We start from the raw sequence: 18,373 nt of genomic DNA on the forward strand, positions 1-18,373 counted from the left end.
TTTACGGAATTCAGTGTGCTCCGAGAATATCAAATTTCAGGCATTACCTCTCACCACAGACAACATAGTGGCCAACGGCTTTCACTTAAGGACCCAGAGAAGGGGCGTTTGCGTAGTGTTGTCAGTGCTGACAAACAAGGAACGATGCGTGAAATAACCATGGAAATCAACGTGGAACGGATGATGGAGGCATCCATTAGGACAGTGTTGCGAAATTTGGCGTTATCGGGCTTTGGCAGCAGACGATCGATGTGAGTGTCTGCTAATACGACATTTTTATGGATGACAATGCACCACGATGCCGCGCCACGGTGGTTCGCGATTGGTTTGAAGAACATTCTGGACAATTCGAGCGAACGATTTGGTCAGCCAGACCGTTCGACGCAGGACATAGTCGAGACGTCAGTTCACGCATAAGCCGCGCGGGATTAGCCGAGCGGTCTTAGGTGCTGCAGTCATGGACTGTGCGGCTGGTCCCGGCGGAGGTTCGAGTCCTCCCTCGGGCATGGGTGTTTGTGTTTGTCCTTAGGATAATTTAGGTTAAGTAGTGTGTAAGCCTAGGGCCTGATGACCTTAGTAGTTAAGTCCTATAAGATTTCACACATATTTCACAGTTCACGCATAAAATCCTACAAAGGCAATGTTTTCGCAATTATGAACGGCTATAGAGGCAGCATGCCTCAATATTTCTGCGGGAGATTTCCAACGACTTGTTGAGTCCATGCTGGGTCGATGTGCTGCACTACACTGGGCAAAAGGAGGTCCGACACGATTTTATGAGGTACCCCATGAGATTTGTCTCCTCAGTGTGTTAGTAGCTTGGTCACAATCACACTGATTACACTAGAGAATGAGGTTAATTACGCCTGCAAGTTTCACAGAAACTTGAAACCTGTATTAGGGGCAGGTCAGAAAGCTGTACCCGAGAGCATACGGCCCCAGGTGAGATCATTACAGTATTACAAGTGGCCGAAGACGAGAGATGGTTACCTTTTAGAAGGCGATGTTGTGCCCCCGGAGGAAGGCCTCTATCTGGCCGTGCGATAGGGACTCCCTGCCCGTAGGCGCAGCGGCTGCGGGGCCAGCAGGTGCGGCCACGTAATAGTAGGTCTGTGGCGCCTGCTGCACCTGCGCCTGTCGGTACTGCTGCTGTCTCGCCGCAGCTGGCGCGGGCGCCGGCGGCGGCGTCGTCACCTCGTAGCGTGAGCGCTGTCGCTGCTGCGCGTACAGCTGCTGCGACTGGAGCAGCTGCTGGAAGTAGTGCTGCTGCTGCGACTGCTGCGGCGCCACGTACGGCTGGATGCTGGCGCGCAGGTTCAGCTCACCGCCCTGCGTCTGCGGCAGCGTCTGGTACAGCACCGTGTTGTACTGGCCCGTCGCCGGGTCGTACAACAGCTCCGACGAGTAGATCGGGTCCGAGCTCGCCGCAGGCGCCGCCGCCGCAGGGGGAACCTGCAGTAACACCCTCTCGTTGTGATTGTTGTTGTTGCTAGAGTTTCAGTGCAGGGGTGCTTGATCATGTTACCAAACACAAAGAAATAAAATGTCGCACTATGCAGCAAATTCTTTTGGTCTTCTCGTACAGGATGGGCAAAGTAGAAGATATGATCAAAAAGTTTCCGTCGGAGGGCGTCACTACAGCGTATATACAACTCAGTGCTACTCTGATGCGGATATATAAGCAGGGGTTTAGTGTGGCCCTTACACGTAAACGTTTTGGTCAAGCTTTGTAAAACAGACCCAGAAAACTTGTAGAGCACCTCAAGGTAGGCAAACAACTTAAATAATCTATCACGATTTTGTACGACGTAAGCTGGGTTGCCTATCATAAGGTGTTTGAAATATTTTTTGGTCCAGACGTTGACCCACGCACGATTACAACAGCAAATGGTTCCTCTAAGACCCCCCAGTTCAGGAAAACCCTCATTGCCAACCGCCCACCTTTACTGAGAAATTTAAAAATGTATCTGTGCACAGACCTAATCCAGGACGAAGTCATTGGTGCCTGAAAGGCAGCAACGTCTTCGACAAGCTCCAATGCCAGGTGGCCTACTATCAGGCGCAAGAGTAGCAGCGTATCCAGAATGAGATTTTCACATTGCAGAGGAGTGTGTGCTGATATGAAACTTCCTGGCAGATTAAAACTGTATGCCGGACCGAGACTCGAACTCGGGACCTTTGCCTTTCGCGGGCAAGTGCTCTACCATCTGAGCTACCCAAGCACGACTCACGACCCATCCTCACAGCTTCAATTCTGGCAGTACCTCGTCTCCTACCTTCGAAACTTCGCAGAAGCTGTTCTGCCCTACCAAACGGTTCAAATGGCTCTGAGCACTATGGGACTTAACTTCTGAGGTCATCAGTCTCCTAGACCTTAGAACTACTTAAACCTAGCTAACCTAAGGACGTCACACACACCCATGCCAGAGGCAGGATTCGAACCTGCGACCGTAGCGGTCGCGCGGTTCCAGACTGTAGCGCCTAGAACCGCTCGACCACGCCGGCCGGCCTCTGCCCTACCTTTGGAAAGTGGGAGACGAGGTATGTAGTGGACTGGCAAGACAGGAAGCCGAAAGGCACGCGTTTAAGCTCACGCAGGTTGGCGTGAGGTCTGGAGCATTTAAGGAAGTCAGACTTTAGCAAAAAAGGTCGTAGCTGTTGGAATACTTAACTTTAATCCATAATTGGTGAACATAGCTCTTGACGGTACATGTTTTACAGCATCAATAGTAACTGGTAATGGCGCCTTGCTAGGTCGTAGCAAATGACGTAGCTGAAGGCTATGCTAACTATCGTCTCGGCAAATGAGAGCGTAATTTCAGTGAACTATCGCTAGCAAAGTCGGCTGTACAACTGGGCGAGTGCTAGGAAGTCTCTCTAGACCTGCCGTGTGGCGGCGCTCGGTCTGCAATCACTGATAGTGGCGACACCCGGGTCCGACGTATACTAACGGACCGCGGCCGATTTAAAGGCTACCACCTAGCAAGTGTGGTGCCTGGCGGTGACACCACAAGGTACTGCCAGAATTGAAGCTGTGAGGAAAGTTCGTGAGTCGTGCTTGTGTAGCTCAGGTGATAGAGCACTCGCCCGCGAAAGGCAAAGGTTCAGAGTTCGAGTCTCGGCCGGCACACAGTTATAATCTGCCAGGAAGTTTCAGCACCAGCGTAGCTTGCCTGCGGACGCTTGGTACTCTCGTCACATTTTCTGCCTGTACAGGTTCACTTTCAAAGTGCTCAACAAAGGTGGGTGGGTGACACCGAGGGTTTTTCCGAACTAGGGTGTTTTAGAATGATCCTTTGCCGTTTTATTCATGCATTCGCCAATATCGCGCCCCCCTCCCTCCCTACCCACGCACACACACCGGGGGAGGATGCGAAATAGGACGGTTGGAAGAACATAAGCACCCTTTTCTGGTTTGAATCACTTTCAGATTTCATCTAATGGTTTCTAACGGTCTCTAGTGATTCCAACCTGTAAAAATTGCGGTCGCGCTGTAGTCCAAAGGGGTGAAATAGCGTTTAATAGGGAAGCAGCCCGACAGTATACTTTGAGAAGGGTTGAAACGCCTGAGGAAGTCAGTAGTGCCAAAGAATGTGAATAACGTCTCCCTGTTGCTCATCGCACTGTGAACTGTTTTCGACAGCGAAATGTGTGGGAATCAACGCCCTGGAGAAAGGATGGTTTCATTGACGCCCTTTAAGCCAATCCCTGCGGCCTTTTCGTGAAGATTCTGAGAGGCTGCAGGTCTGGATTGTTTTCCTGAGGCACTCATGAGAAACTCGCATAGTTTCAACGCTGGGCGCCGCGGTTCTGACCTCCATCGCAGAGGCAGCAATGGAAGTGGTGAAATGAGAGTAAGAGGGAGTGTACGTCCTTCCGAAAGTGCGACACGTTCACGGTGGCATTGGGAAGAACTTTGGTGATACTTAGCTGCAATGTGACGTCATTAACCCATCTTACGTGTCACATAAACTTATGATCTGTGTCCTTTTTCGCATTTGTCGGTAGCTTGCTGTGGAACGTCGTCGTGACCTAGGGTGACGTCGGAGGGCGCTACGCTATTGTACCATTCCAGAGGAAGGTAATACCTTTGAGCCAAATTTCAACCTTAACGGTCGCAGTGGGTGGTAATTCCGGAGTTTCGAAGAAGTCATCCTTTAATTCCGCTGGGCAGTGGACTTGAAAGGTGTCCTTTATCATTGCGCTTGTGGCTTATCATGAACGTGACACCATTAATATGGTTGCATGTCACCATTTTTATGTTACATATATTTCCACGCGTAATTGCACTCCACTTTCATGTTATGACAAAGACATAAATTGTGCAATCATACACAAATAAAAAAAGACAGCTATAGGACGTACCAAGTTATTTAAACATTTCATCGCAGCTGTGGACTGAGTTTCAGTGACGATAGTGAACTTAGTGTTGTGACGAGCAGACTGAAATACTCTGACAAGAGTCATGGGATAGCGATATGCACATACACAGACGGCGGTAATATCGCGTACACAAAGTGTAAAATGGCAATGTATTGGAGGAGCTGAAATTTGCACTCAGGGGATTCAAGTGAAAAGGTTTCCGACATGCTTATGGCCGCACGACGGGAATTAACAGATGTTGAACGTGGAATGGTGGTTGGAGCTGAACGCGTGGGACATTTCATTTCGGAAATCTTAGGGAATTCATTATTCCGAGACCCAGAATATCAACAGTGAGCCGAGAATACCAAATTTCAGGCATAACCGCTCACCACGGACAACGCAGTGGCCGACGGCCTTCGCTTAACGACCGAGAGCAGCGGTGTTTGCTTAGAGTTGTCCGTGTCAACAGACAGACAAGACCGCGTGAAATAACTGCAGAAATCAATGTGGGACCTACGACGAACGCAGCGGTCAGGACAGGGTGGCCTTAATTGGCTGTGGCAGTAGACAACCGACATGAGCGCCTTTGCTAACAGCACGACATCACCTCTCCTGGGCTCATGAGCATATCGGTTGGACCCCAGACGACTGGAAGACCGTGGCCCCGTTAGAAGAGTCCCGACTTCAGCTCGTAAGAGCTGATGATAGGATTCGAGCTTGGAGTAGACCTCACGAAGCCATGCACCCAAGTTGTCAACCAAGCACTGTTGACACCATAAAGGTGTGGGCTGTGTTTACACGGATGGGCTGGACCCCTGGTCCAACTGAACCGATGGTTGACTGGAAATGGTTCGGCTACTAGGAGACCATTTGCAGCCATCCATGGACTCCATGTTCCCAAACAACTGTAGAATTTTTATTGATGACAATGTTGCCTACTCACACCGCCTGACACGAACTCCGTCGAAAATTTATGGGACAAAACTGAGGAGTCAGTTCATGCACAAAATACTGCACTCCAACACCTTCACAATTATGGGCAGCTGTAAAGGCAACATGGCTCAATATTACAGCAGGGGACTTTCAACGACTTGTTGATTCCATGCCACGTAGAGCTGCTGTGCTATATCGGGCAAAAGGAGATCCGTCACGCTAATTAGGAGGTTCGCATGACTTCTGTCACCTCATGGTATATTTGTATGGTGTCCTTTCTGTTTATGATTATCAGTTGTTATACAATAAAAGCTGGATCACTAGCACTATTAATATGGGTGCACGTTACAGTTGCTAAATTACTTATCTTTCAACGTACCATTGCACTCAACTTTCACGTTATGACCAAGACCGAAATTGTGCAATCGTATATAAATTAAAAAAAGTGTTAACTGTAGGACATATCTACACTACTGGCCATTAAAATTGCTACACCACGAAGATGGAGTGCTACAGACGCGAAATTTAACAGAAAGGGAGACGATGCTGCGATACGCAAATGATTAGCTTTTCAGAGCATTCACACAAGGTTGGCGCCAATGGCGACACCTACAACGTGCTGACATGAGGAAAGTTTCCAACCGATTTCTCATACACAAACAGCAGTTGACCGGCGTTGCCTGGTGAAACGTTGTTGTGATGCCTCGTGTAAGGAGGAGAAATGCGTACCATCACGTTACCGACTTTGATAAAGGTCGGATTGCAGCCATCGCGATTCCGGTTTATCCTATCGCGACACTGCTGCTCGCGTTGGTCGAGATCCAATGACTTTTAGCAGAATATGGAATCGGTAAGTTCAGGAGGGTAATACGGAACGCCGTGCTGGATCCCAACGGCCTCGTATCACTCGCAGTCGAGATGACAGGCATCTTATCCGCATGGCTGTAACGGATCGTGCAGGCACGTCTCGATCCCTGAGTCAACAGATGGGGACGTTTGCAAGACAACAACCATCTGCACGAACAGTTCGACGACGTTTGCAGCAGCATGGACTATCAGCTCGGAGACCATGGCTGCGTTTACCCTTGACGCTGCATCACAGACAGGAGCGCCGCGATGGTGTACTCAACGACGAACCTGGGTGCACGAATGGCAAAACGTCATTTTTTTAATGAATCCAGGTTCTGTTTACAGTATCATGATGGTCGCAATCGTGTTTGGCGACATCGCGGTGAACGCACATTCTAAGTGTGTATTCGTCTTCGCCATAGTGGCGTATCACCCGGCGTGACGGTATCGGGTGAAATTGGTTACACGTCTCGCTCACATCTTGTGAAGGCAATCCGTCTCACCTTGCGTGCCTGCTGGACCACCTGCTGCGGCCTGGCGGTGGCTAGCTGCGCGTGCTGGACGGGCTGCACTCGCTGCGCCAGCGCGGCGGGGCTGACGGTGCGCGGCGTCGTGACGACATTGTTCTCCAGCTGGAACTTGCGCAGCTCGTCGTCGAAGTCGACGTCGGCGGTGGAGGCGGCGGCCACCGTGCTGGAAGGCTGGTACAGCGACGTCGTCCTGCCGTACAGCTGCGCCTGGGAGTGAGCTGCAGTCGAGTAGGGCGACGCGGTGCTGGACTGGAAGACGTGCGGGGGGCGGGTGTACAGCTGCGTGGTGGTCGTCTGTGGGCGCGGTGTGGCCGTGGCCAGCAGCTGTGGCCGGTAAGTGGTGGCCGGCAGCTGGCTGCGCACCGTCGACGGCGCCACAGCTGGGCGAGGGCGCGGCGTGATGCTGAGGGTAGACAGGGCAGTTTACAGCACCGGGCCATACACTCTACAGCTGACACACAAACAGGAGGCTGATAGAACTTTGTTACTCGGCACATCATAAACAACGTGTTGTATCGAAACGAAAATTCACTACAGAAAACTAAAGTTATGAGACAGAATTGGTAGCCAGTTCTTACCTCATGTACAGGGCTATTCATGAGTACCTACATCTACATCTACATTTATCCTCCGCAAACCACCCAACGGTGCGTGGCGGAGGGCACTTTACGTGCCACTGTCATTACCTCCCTTTCCTGTTCCAGTCGCGTATGGTTCGCGGGAAGAACGACTGCCGGAAAGCCTCCGTGCGCGCTCGAATCTCTCTAATTTTACATTCGTGATCTGCTCGGGACGTATAAGTAGGGGGAAGCAATATATTCGATACCTCATCCAGAAACGCACCCTCTCGTAACCTGGACAGCAAGCTACACCGCGATGCAGAGCACCTCTCTTGCAGAGTCTGCCACTTGAGTTTGCTAAACATCTCCGTAACGCTATCACGATTAACAAATAACCCTGTGACGAAACGCGCCGCTCTTCTTTGGATCTTCTCTATCTCCTCCGACAACCCGATCTGGTATGGATCCCACACTGATGAGCAATACTCAAGTATAGGTCGAACGAGTGTTTTGTAAGCCACCTCTTTGTTGATGGACTACATTTTCTAAGGACTCTCCCAATGAATCTCAACCTGGTACCCGCCTTACGAACAATTAATTTTATATGATCATTCCACTTCAAATCGTTCCGCACGCATACTCCCAGATATTTTACAGAAGTAACTGGTACCAGTGTTGGTTCCGCTATCATATAACCATACAATAAAGGATCCTTCTTTCCATGTATTCGCAATACATTACATTTGTCTATTTTAAGTGTCAGTTGCCACTCCCTGCACCAAGTGCCTATCCGCTGCAGATCTTCCTGCATTTCGCTACAATATTCTAATGCTGCAACTTCTCTGTATACTACAGCATCATCCGCGAAAGGCCGCATGGAACTTCCGACACTATCTACTAGGTCATTTATATATATATTGAAAAGCAATGGTCCCATAACACTCCCCTGTGGCAAGCCAGAGGTTACTTTAACGTCTGTAGACGTCTATCCATTGAGAACAACATGCTGTGTTCTGTTTGCAAAAAACTCTTCAATCCAGCCACACAGCTGGTCTGATATTCCGTAGGCTCTTACTTTGTTTATCAGGCGACAGTGCGGAACTGTATCGAACGCCTTCCGGGAGCCTACCTGGGAGCCTGTATCTAATATTTTCTGGAGTTTCAAAAGAAAATGCGCGTACACTATTACACATTCATAAGATACACATATATTAGTGGAGAGCATCTGTCCTAGGTTTTAACGTACTTCACACGTGCTCATTGTGGTATCACGTATCGATACCACCCCACGGGCGTAACAGTTGGCAACGGAATTGCAAGTTTTCTGTCTGATGCCGACAGTGATCATGGAGTATCTGGCGGACCCAATTGATGAGCGGCCACTGAGCCACGCCTCCACCGGCTCTAGACTACGAGCGTCCTCTGCCATTGCAATACAGGACGGCCTGTGGCAGACACTCAGCCCACTTGCTCTTGGAGCCTCATCACTATGACACCATCGTTCGTGCTTAGTACAGCGAGTCTCGTGCTTGTTGCTATTGTGTGTGCTGCACTCTAATGATTGCTGTATTATTTGTAATAATTCTTTGTACACTTGGAGAAGTACAAGTTAAGTAAATCTTCTGTGTGTTACGTTAACTTGTACGCTAATCATTTCTGTTCTTTCCAGCTTGCCTATGACGACAGTTGCCACACCACTGTGTAACCCACTTCTCTTTACCATTCTTATCAAGTTGTACATAACACTCAATATGGACAAACGTCAATATGTGTGTGTAGTTCATTTAATCTTCTGTCCGGTAGGACGACGGTTCAATCCCGCGTCCGGCCATCCTGATTTAGGTTTTCCGTGATTTCCCTAAATGGCTCCAGGCAAATGCCGGGATGCTTCCTTTCAAGGGGCACGGCCGACTTCCTTCCCCGTCCTTCCATAATCCCATGAGACCGATGACCTCGCCGTCTGGTCTCCTTCCCCAAAAAACAACAACAACAAATAATCTTCTGTCATGAAATACCTGGGAAAGTATGACAGCGGTCCACTTTTTAGATCTGTTCACTGAGTTGCCTGTCGCTAACTGCGAAATAATTCAATCTGACGATACATAACGAATGGTTTTTCTTCATGTTCTGACATCCCTTCCCCTACTGAAACAATGGTAGGGCGCTTATTATGAATCGACGCTTGGAGAGATGCTCTAGCCACAATGGGTTTCGTTTTTGTTAGTGTCTTATAGTTTTCACACAGTCGTCTTTTGAAACCCAGAACGTACTAATGATAACGCTGCATAAAAGTTCATGCAGTAATATAACAGCTGGAGCTAATATCTTCCTCCTGTCAGAGGAGTGAGTGACAGATTGGAGAAGGTTAAAAGGGAAGGGAAGGTCGCTCGGATGCTCGTCCTCAAAACTGAGCCCCCTCTCTCTGAGAATCTCAGTACCTGGCCTTCCTCTTTAATTTTACCCAAATTATCCGGCTCTACTCCACATGGTAAAGGTAAAGTTCCACGTTCTGGCCTTAGACGGGCCATGTCAACCTCTGTCAGTGGCGTCATCATATGTGGTTGAATGGACGTGGTGTCAGCACACCGCTCTCCTCATCGTTGCCATGTGTCTTGACCTTAAAACCGCTCCTAATCGGTCGAGTACCTCGTCAGTTGGTGTCGAGAGGCCGAGTGCACCCCGTACCAGTCCTTCCACAATGAAAAGTACGTGGCAGTACTGGGTCAGCCATGCTGACCATTCAGGTGTGGAGGTGGACTCTGCTTCTTAACGAAGGAACTATTAGTTCTGAAGGGTAGGATAGCGTACATGTTTTTATATGTGTCTACTGGCAGTACCAAGCACTGTTTTGAGCACTCAGGCTGAAGGTGGGTGCCAGATCAGATTAAAATCCAGATATTTGTCTCTGATAGACAGTGTTCTTCTAAGTGAACCACATGTACTTACCTTCCAAATCTGTTCACAGTTTAACAAAATCACTTTCTCTTTCTACTTGCCTTTCAGATGACCATAAGAACGTTAAGGGAGCGTCTCATAAAGACAGCTATCTGGGTTTAAGGAAGACGATTATATAAAATTTCTTACTAACATAGAAACGAATGTGAGGAAGAATTAAGAGAGCTACAGATCTTAATGAACAGTTTACTGAAAACATAATATGCGTGGCTATAAAATAACGGGACTATTGCTGCAAAACATTTTATTTCAAAAATATACATATTTAGCGAGTGTCATCCTCAGTATACTTCCATGCACTATCCCTAAAACGCTCCATGCGAATTTACCATTAATGAAGACAGTACTGGACGTCTTCCTCTGTGAGCTCCTTGATGACGCATGCTGCTTTTCTCTCACTGCTTCAGCGGACCTAAATCTTGTTCCTTTTATTATAGATTTGACATTGGGCAATAGATAAAAGCCACTTGGTGCTAACTCAGGCGAATAATGTGTGTAGTCTACCACGGAGTTAGAAACCTCTTAACAGACAATGCGGTGTGATCCGATGCATTGTCTTGATGCAGGACTCTTAACGTGTTCTTCCGTAATTAGTCGTTTGTTTCTTATTTTCTCACGGAGTTGAGTAAGGACCTCAAGGTAGTAATGGTGATCAATAGCCCACTGAAGATACCCAATTCCATGCGTATCGAAAACAACAATCATCATCGCTTTGAATGTGTTTTTACTCATTTAGCAATCGACCGAATACTCAATCTACGCTCAGATCGAATCGCATTACATACTTGTTTGATATTTTAATCCGTTTGTGACGTTGAAGTACGTCCCAGGCGTGAGTCATCTACAACATCTTCTCGGCCATCTTGGAAACATTTTAACCACTCAAAAACTCGTATACGTGATAAACACCCTCGGCCATAGACTTCTTTTAGGTTGGTTGGTTGATTTGAGTGAGGAGACCAAACAGTGACGTCATCGGTCCCATCGGATTAGGGAAGGATGGGGGAATGAAGTTGACTGTGCCCTTTGAAAGGAACCATTCCGGCATTTGCCTGAAGCGACTTAGTAAAAGGTAGTTCTTTTAGTAAAAGGTGGGTTTCAGTACCAGTTTTCTCAAATTTCGTGTGAAACTTCTCGACTATTCGCTTCTCTGTTATTATACTTATGACTTTTCCGGCAAAACAAAATAACAGCTCTTACTCAAACGAAGTCCACGGCCACACTGATCTGTCTGCAGACATCATACATGTCGCATTCTACTTGGCAGTTCATCTTTGGCGAATGCATACTTACTCTGTGACAGCATCGGTCCACTATTTTATAGATACACCTCATATCCTTTGAGAGTAAACCAAAAAAGAAAAAAAAAGTAATGAGGAGCATCAGAAAACGGATTACCAGCAAATTTAACATAAAAATTGGTGACCACATAGTGGATGATGAGAAAGAATTCTGCTACCTTGGTAACAAAATAACACATGATGGTTGAAGTAAGATGGATATAAGAAGCAGACTACCAACGGCTAAGAGAGTATTCCTCCAAAAGATATAGGTTTTAATTAGGGGAAGAAATTTCGTAGAATGCAAGTCTGGAACACACCATCGTGTATAAGTGAATTATGGATTGTGGTAAGCAGGAAAACATGGAAGTAGAAGCGTTTGAGACGTGGTGTTACAGAAAGATGCTTAAAATTAAGTGCACTGCTGAAAAATGAGCAGGTCCTCCACAGAATCGGTAAGCAAAAGAATATATGGAAAACACTCACGACTACGAGGAGCTTAATCATACACCACGTGTTAAGATATCAGGGAGTAGCTCCCATGGTAATGGAGCGAACCATGGTGGGAAAACAACCGCACAAGAAGGCAGGATCATAAAACCTTTGTCAAAGTCTGAAAGATAATATGCACGTGGAAGTCACCTGGATATACCGTGTTCTGATCTCCACTTGAAGAGTTCCTGTAACTTTAGAGACACCCAATGGAAATCATGTACTCACGCCATTCTTCACCTTTAGGAAAGGCTACTTTATGTACTGAAATTACTGAAAGTAAGCTGGCAGAAGGATGAAATTGTAATCAAAATATCCCATAGGCATGGAAGTGCTGGAATATCTTTTTGTTAGCATTCGGTCAGGGTGTCCATGCTGCAGCAATATGGAGATAATAATAATAATAATAATAATAATAATGGCGTGGGGCGAGGGCCTCCCATTGGGTAGACCGCTCGCCTGGTGCAAGTCTTTCGATTTGACGCCACTTCGGCGACTTGCGCGTCGGTGGGGATGAAATGATGATGATTAGGACAACACAACAACAACACAACACCCAGTCCCTGAGCGGAGACAATCTCCGACCCAGCCGGGAATTGAACCCGGGCCCTTAGGATTGACAGTCCGTCGCGCTGACCCCCATTTTTTTTAAATCTCATTTTGTTCGTTATAGTTCGTTGCAATTGGTCGTGGCGGACGTCCCCTGACGCCCGTTGAAGTTCGTTATTGATCCATTCACTCAGTTTTTTTTATTACAGAGGGCATCTACCCCTCTGAACGAACACGCTGAGGTACCGTGCCGGCGACCACTCAGCTACCGGGGGCGGACAATATGGAGATGAAGCGTACCTGACGGCCTGCTGCGGCTGTGGGCGGTAGGCTAGGGGAGCGGGCGTGGTGTACTGCTGGCTGTCGTACTGGTGGTACAGCGAGCTGGTGCTGGGGATGGAGTAGGCGGAGGCGGGCCTGGCCGTGTACAGCTGCTGCGGCTCGTCGTCCACCTCGTCCTCCACAGACTGGCCCAGCTGGTCCTGGCGGTAGTCGTTCTGGAACACCGTGGTCGTCGTCTGCGGGCGCGGCGGCGTCGCCACCGTCGGACGCAGGGGGCGCAGAGGTCTGATGGGAACCTGCAGGCAGCCAAAAGTGACTGTAGTGGGATGTACGAGGTGACAATTATTGAGCTATATGAAAAAAAAACGTAAATTAGATCGAAACTGCGGGGTGCAGACAATTTATTCAACATTTAAACGTCACCACAGATATTCGGATTTAGGTTATGACATATACGATTTGCCTGCCATCATTGGCTACGATGTGGCGCAGACGAATAGCGAAATTCTGTATGACCCGCTGAAGTATGGGAACATCGATGCTGTCGATGACCTCCTGAATGGCCGTTTTCAGCTGAGAAATGGTTTTGGGGTTATTGTTGTACACCTTGTCTTTGATATAGCCCCACAAAAAGGAGTCGCATGTGTTCTGATACGGAGAATATGGCGGCCAATCGAGACCCATGCCAGTGACGTTTGGTAATGCGGTCCGCAAAGTGCTCCTCCAGGACATCAAACACTCTTCTGCTTCGATGTGGTCGAGCTCCGCCTTGCATGTACCAAATCTTGTCGAAATCAGGGTCGCTTTGGATAATGGGGATGAAATTACCTTCCAAAACCTTCACGTACCGTTCGGCAGTCACCGTGCCTTGAAGGAATATCGCACCGATTTCTCCGTGATTGGAAACTTGTAAGGTGCCTCGTACGTGAGGAAGACTTTTTTACCAGTTTTAATAAATTATTGTCTCTTATTCATGTATTCACGATAGTTAGGAAGTGCTGTAGTCCGTAGCCGGCCATGAGTCGGAGATCATTTCCCGCGCTGGCTGGCTAGGTGACGAAGCGACTGTTGTGGCGTAGCAAGACAGCCACACCACTCGGAGGTAGCCGAAAGGCACGCTATAATGCAGACGGGCGTGAAGTCTGAAACAGGATAACTATTGAATGGTAGCAAGAAAAATACGTAGTTGCTTTATACTTAACTTTTATTCTCTGATGAATACAGCGTTCTTCTTGAGACATTTATACTATAACTCTCAAAGTAGGTAAGGCTAATGGCGCCTTGCTAGGTCGTAGTCATGTGCTTAGCTGAAGGCTATTCTAACTGTCTCTCGGCAAATGAGAGGAAGGCCTCGTACGTCTAGTCGCTAGCAATGTCGTCCGTACAACTGGGGCGAGTGCTAGTCCGTCTTTCTAGACCTGCCATGTGGTGGCGCTAGGTCTGCAAGTACTGCCAGTGGCGACACGCGGGTCCGACACGTACTTATGGACCGCGGCCGATTTAAGCTACCACCTAGCAAGTGTGGTGTCTGGCGGTGACACCACAGCGACCATACGTCGCGCGTAGTGGGGTGGGGCTCGGCGCTGGACTCTAGCAACAAGCGTCAGCCTGGGAAATATACATGACGGGAAGTAACGCCATCTTGGCCCCAAAGTCACCGATTTTGTTCATTTATATTTAATAATTAAAGTCATTTATGACAACATGAATATTAGGAGGAGCCTCTGGATGTTTAAAACTATTTATCATAGTTTGCCTCGTTAAAATTCACACCCGTTCATTAACAAATCCATATCTTAGTAAGTACGAACTTGATCGGAAATCCACGAACTATGACGAAACTAATAAGAGATACGGACTGCGCGCCATAGTCGGCAGTCGGCGTTAAGAGCTCCTCCTGTCTTGTTCGATGGTAGCCATGCTCTCGGTTACGAGTAGTTTGTGACATGAGTTTTTCATTATTGATCTAATGGGAATAAAAGTGATATTACGGCATTCTGAATGCTAATTTCGAGTAAATAGATACCCCAAAGTTGATCGACAGCAATTTCAGATAATAAGCTTCCACTGACAGAGACATACAATGCGCCAATGAAGAATCTGCACGGGACGACATTTACGAGAGCTGCACCGCGCACAGGTAGGAGGAAATCCGACGACACGACCCACCAAGGCGGATCAAGGAAGGTCCGTGTTACACTCGCAAATTAACAGGTGGAAATGCTAACCAGTTATACTATACGTTACATATACCACCCTCTACGGACTCGCGGCTAAGATGAGTAATAACAGTATCAGTTCAGAAGCGAGGCGATCTTGCAAACTGCACACCACACAGTTACCTGTTGAGGGTGAAGAGACTTGTCGATTACAAAAGGCGCATTCTCAGCCCAAAAGTGCGCCAATTTTGTTTATTGACGAACCCATCCAAATGAAAGTGGCCTTCGTCGCTAAACCAAACTATACACTGCATCCTAATTCCCATCATGCCCCGCGGCCAACTGTGCAGTTTAAACGTTGTAACGCAAACCGTTCAGAAGCTATGACGATTTTACTTCATAGTTTAATAATTGTCACCCTGTACTTAGTAGCTATGTTATTATTATAGTATGATTTTAGATCCTAGTGGACAATGCTATGTACAACAACGTTTCAGCTTTTCGTTGTCCCTATATTACTCAGGATACACACATTTTTCCATCGCTAAACCAAGTAGGTGCAGTGTTATTGGGTTATTCTGCCAGACCAACTGTCCAGTCTTCCGTCTTCTGCCCAAAAATTTTATAGCATGTTATTCCTTCTTCTTTCAGGTCTGTCTCCACTGTACCCATCATTTTATTGTTTTAGCTTTCTCTTTACTGCTTCTTTCGCAGCAAACCGTAACACGTCTAGTTTACCTCGTTGATTTGATTCTTTTAATATGTCTACAGTGTTTTAGCCTGAATTTTTTCACATATGTGCAAACTATAGCATATTTTCAGTTCCTTTACGTTTTCTTTACATTTACATACCTTCTTCAGTGTAATTTAGAACTACCATTTTCTTGATTATTTTTCTTTGTCTCTTTTGAATTTCTTCAATTTTTCTCTTTCTAACAATGACTGTGTCAATCCCAAAAGAGACTCATTAGTTTGACGACTGCGTTATAGTATCTCAGTCTTGTAAATTGGAAGTAGCATTTTCTTTCATGAATCCATTTTGTGACAAGGATTCTCACAACCAGCCTTTTCCAGACGAGTTTTCTGAATAATTTAACGTAATTTGAAGTAAAAACTCTCGCTTTCTCTAAAGTAGAACTTTTAGAATCAGATTGTTGCTAGACATGTATTTTGGTTTGCCTTTCCTCTGTTTCTTTAAAAAATTTTACTTGTTTTTATGCTATTTGAATGACCCGACATAGAATCGCCAGATCGCAGCAAAAGCAGTCTCTCCTAATACTGGTGGTTTGAAATTGTGTTATCTCGTCGATTTTAAGTTCAGGTTTTAATTTCCGCCGCTCTTTGATTACTTTGTTGAAAAGTAATTAAGGGGGTGATTCACATTGTTTCACTCATATATTAACTTAAAAATCGTCCATAATTTCTCCTCTGAACTTCAAATTTCGTACAGTTACATGTTTCACTAATAACTGCTTTACTTTGTGGTACAGACGTCCTTTCAGAACGCATATCTTTCATCGTTATTATATGCATGCAGACACAGTTGCACCACACAGTACTATTAGTTTCGTTTTTGTGATCTTCCATGCGGCTCTCATTCTCCCTCAGTGGGCTATTTTTCGTTTTTAAGCTCACTTGGCTCCTGGTTTTTTGGGGTCCTCATGTTCTGCCTGTACTGCCCAACTGCTTACCTTTGGACTGAACAGATTCCTGTCTGCTACGTCCACTGCTTATATCTTGGCTTTCTAGAGGTCTTTGTTAACTTTTTGGGTCGGGGGTATACTCTTTAATTTTCCGACGTGTGCCATAATCTTGTGTGGAATGTCGGGAATGATTGAACATGTCCATAAAATTTTTATCTTCGTTTTCTAATGCCTGCTACTAGTTTGGACAATCTCGTTTGCTTTGTAAGATTTCAATCTGTGTCTGTCATCCGTTTGTTATGCGCCAAGAATGTTGCTCATAATCCTTCGTTCTTCGTTCAAGACGTTTCTCAGAGCGGTTTTTCTGTTGAGAAAGGTATATTCGTGTACACGGCTTCAGGTCTGATCACTGTTTTGTAACGTCTGATTTTTTATGTGTGAACATGGATTTTTCTCGTAGATTTTCGGTGTTCTCACAAGAGCTCTCTCCATTTTTTGTAATCGACCTCCCTGTGCTTCGTTTTCTAGTCGCTTAGGTTCTGCAATCTCACCGAGATACTTGAAGAGTCTGACACTTTCGAGTTGCCCGTATTTTCTGTTTGATTTGTCACAATAAATTTAGAGTAGATGAGCTCAGCTATTTCACGAAACTAGTGCTGCCTTACCTTGGGGATGTTCTCCTCGCCGCTGTCTTCTTCCTCCTCAGCCTGCTGGGGGTCGCGCCCCTCCGGGTTGTTGGGGTCGCACGGGTTTCCAGACACGTACGTGAACTCGCGCTTGTTGCCGTCCGGGTCCACGTAGCCGTACTTGCCGCGCACCACGCAGTCCGTGCCACGCGTCTCCTCTTTGAAGCTGCCGTCGGCCGCCTCGTAGCCAAACGTGAACGATCCGTCATCGTTCACCTGGACAGAACACAACAGGTAACATAGCAGCGTCAGCCTACCTTACCTCCAACTGCTGTATAATGGTGACGGAGACAATAGCGAAGTGGAACAGATGCTGTCATGCAACGTTATTCAGTGCTGAAGATCAACATTATGAAGTCCAGCGGAACAAACTGAACGGAACGTACAATCCGATATGTACAAATGAATTTATTTCGAGAAAAATATTTAATTATGTTTCTACACTTTTTTTACCAGGTTCTAGCTAAAAATGTTCTAGTAACATACTCGTAAATTAGAAGTCTGTGTTAAGTTCGATGAAGCGCTTGGAGTGCGTACTAATCATGTTGGTTTCGACGACTTCTCTCTACCAATTCAATGTTAACTGGGGTTCAAATGGTTCAAATGGCTCTGAGCACTATGGGACTTTACATCTATGGTCATCAGTCCCCTAGAACTTAGAACTACTTAAACCTAACTAACCTAAGGACATCACACAACATCCAGTCATCACGAGGCAGAGAAAATCCCTGACCCCGCCGGGAATCGAACCCGGGAACCCGGGCGTGGGAAGCGAGAACGCTACCGCACGACCACGAGCTGCGGAGAACTGGGGTTCTTAATATTAATTGCTTCACTGCAGAAATCCCTGGAGTCAATGTAAAAAGCCGATGATATTGAATAATTTACACCAACACATAGTTAGCATTATGTGTTAATGTTTACATTGTTTCAGAATATTTGTACAATGCACAGCCCAAAGAAACTAACTTTACAGATCATGTACTCGAACTAACTGAAAACAAATCCTTCTTTACTGTCAACCCCGAGCTCTTAGCTCTCAGTGCTTATACGGTTTCTTACAAACACAAGTTCTTTCAAAGTACTATTC

General features: G+C 46.7%; 1 protein-coding gene across 2 annotated transcripts in view; it reads right to left on the reverse strand.

Annotated features, from left to right (window-relative positions):
- The window catches only part of LOC126161507 (E1A-binding protein p400-like), a 175,710-nt gene that overhangs the window by 48,414 nt on the left and 108,923 nt on the right, over window positions 1-18,373 (reverse strand). For both annotated transcript variants that reach the window (XM_049917412.1, XM_049917411.1), the window contains exons 3-6: window positions 17,263-17,499; window positions 12,814-13,091; window positions 6,651-7,080; window positions 991-1,452 (exon numbers count right to left, since the gene is read on the reverse strand). In XM_049917412.1, coding sequence (XP_049773369.1) covers window positions 994-1,452; window positions 6,651-7,080; window positions 12,814-13,091; window positions 17,263-17,499 — 1,404 coding nt within the window. In that variant the 3' untranslated portion in view covers window positions 991-993. The remainder of the gene's footprint in view (window positions 1-990; window positions 1,453-6,650; window positions 7,081-12,813; window positions 13,092-17,262; window positions 17,500-18,373) is intronic.

This window comes from Schistocerca cancellata, chromosome 2 (assembly GCF_023864275.1).
Source record: "Schistocerca cancellata isolate TAMUIC-IGC-003103 chromosome 2, iqSchCanc2.1, whole genome shotgun sequence".
Classification (NCBI taxonomy): Eukaryota; Metazoa; Arthropoda; class Insecta; order Orthoptera; family Acrididae; genus Schistocerca; species Schistocerca cancellata.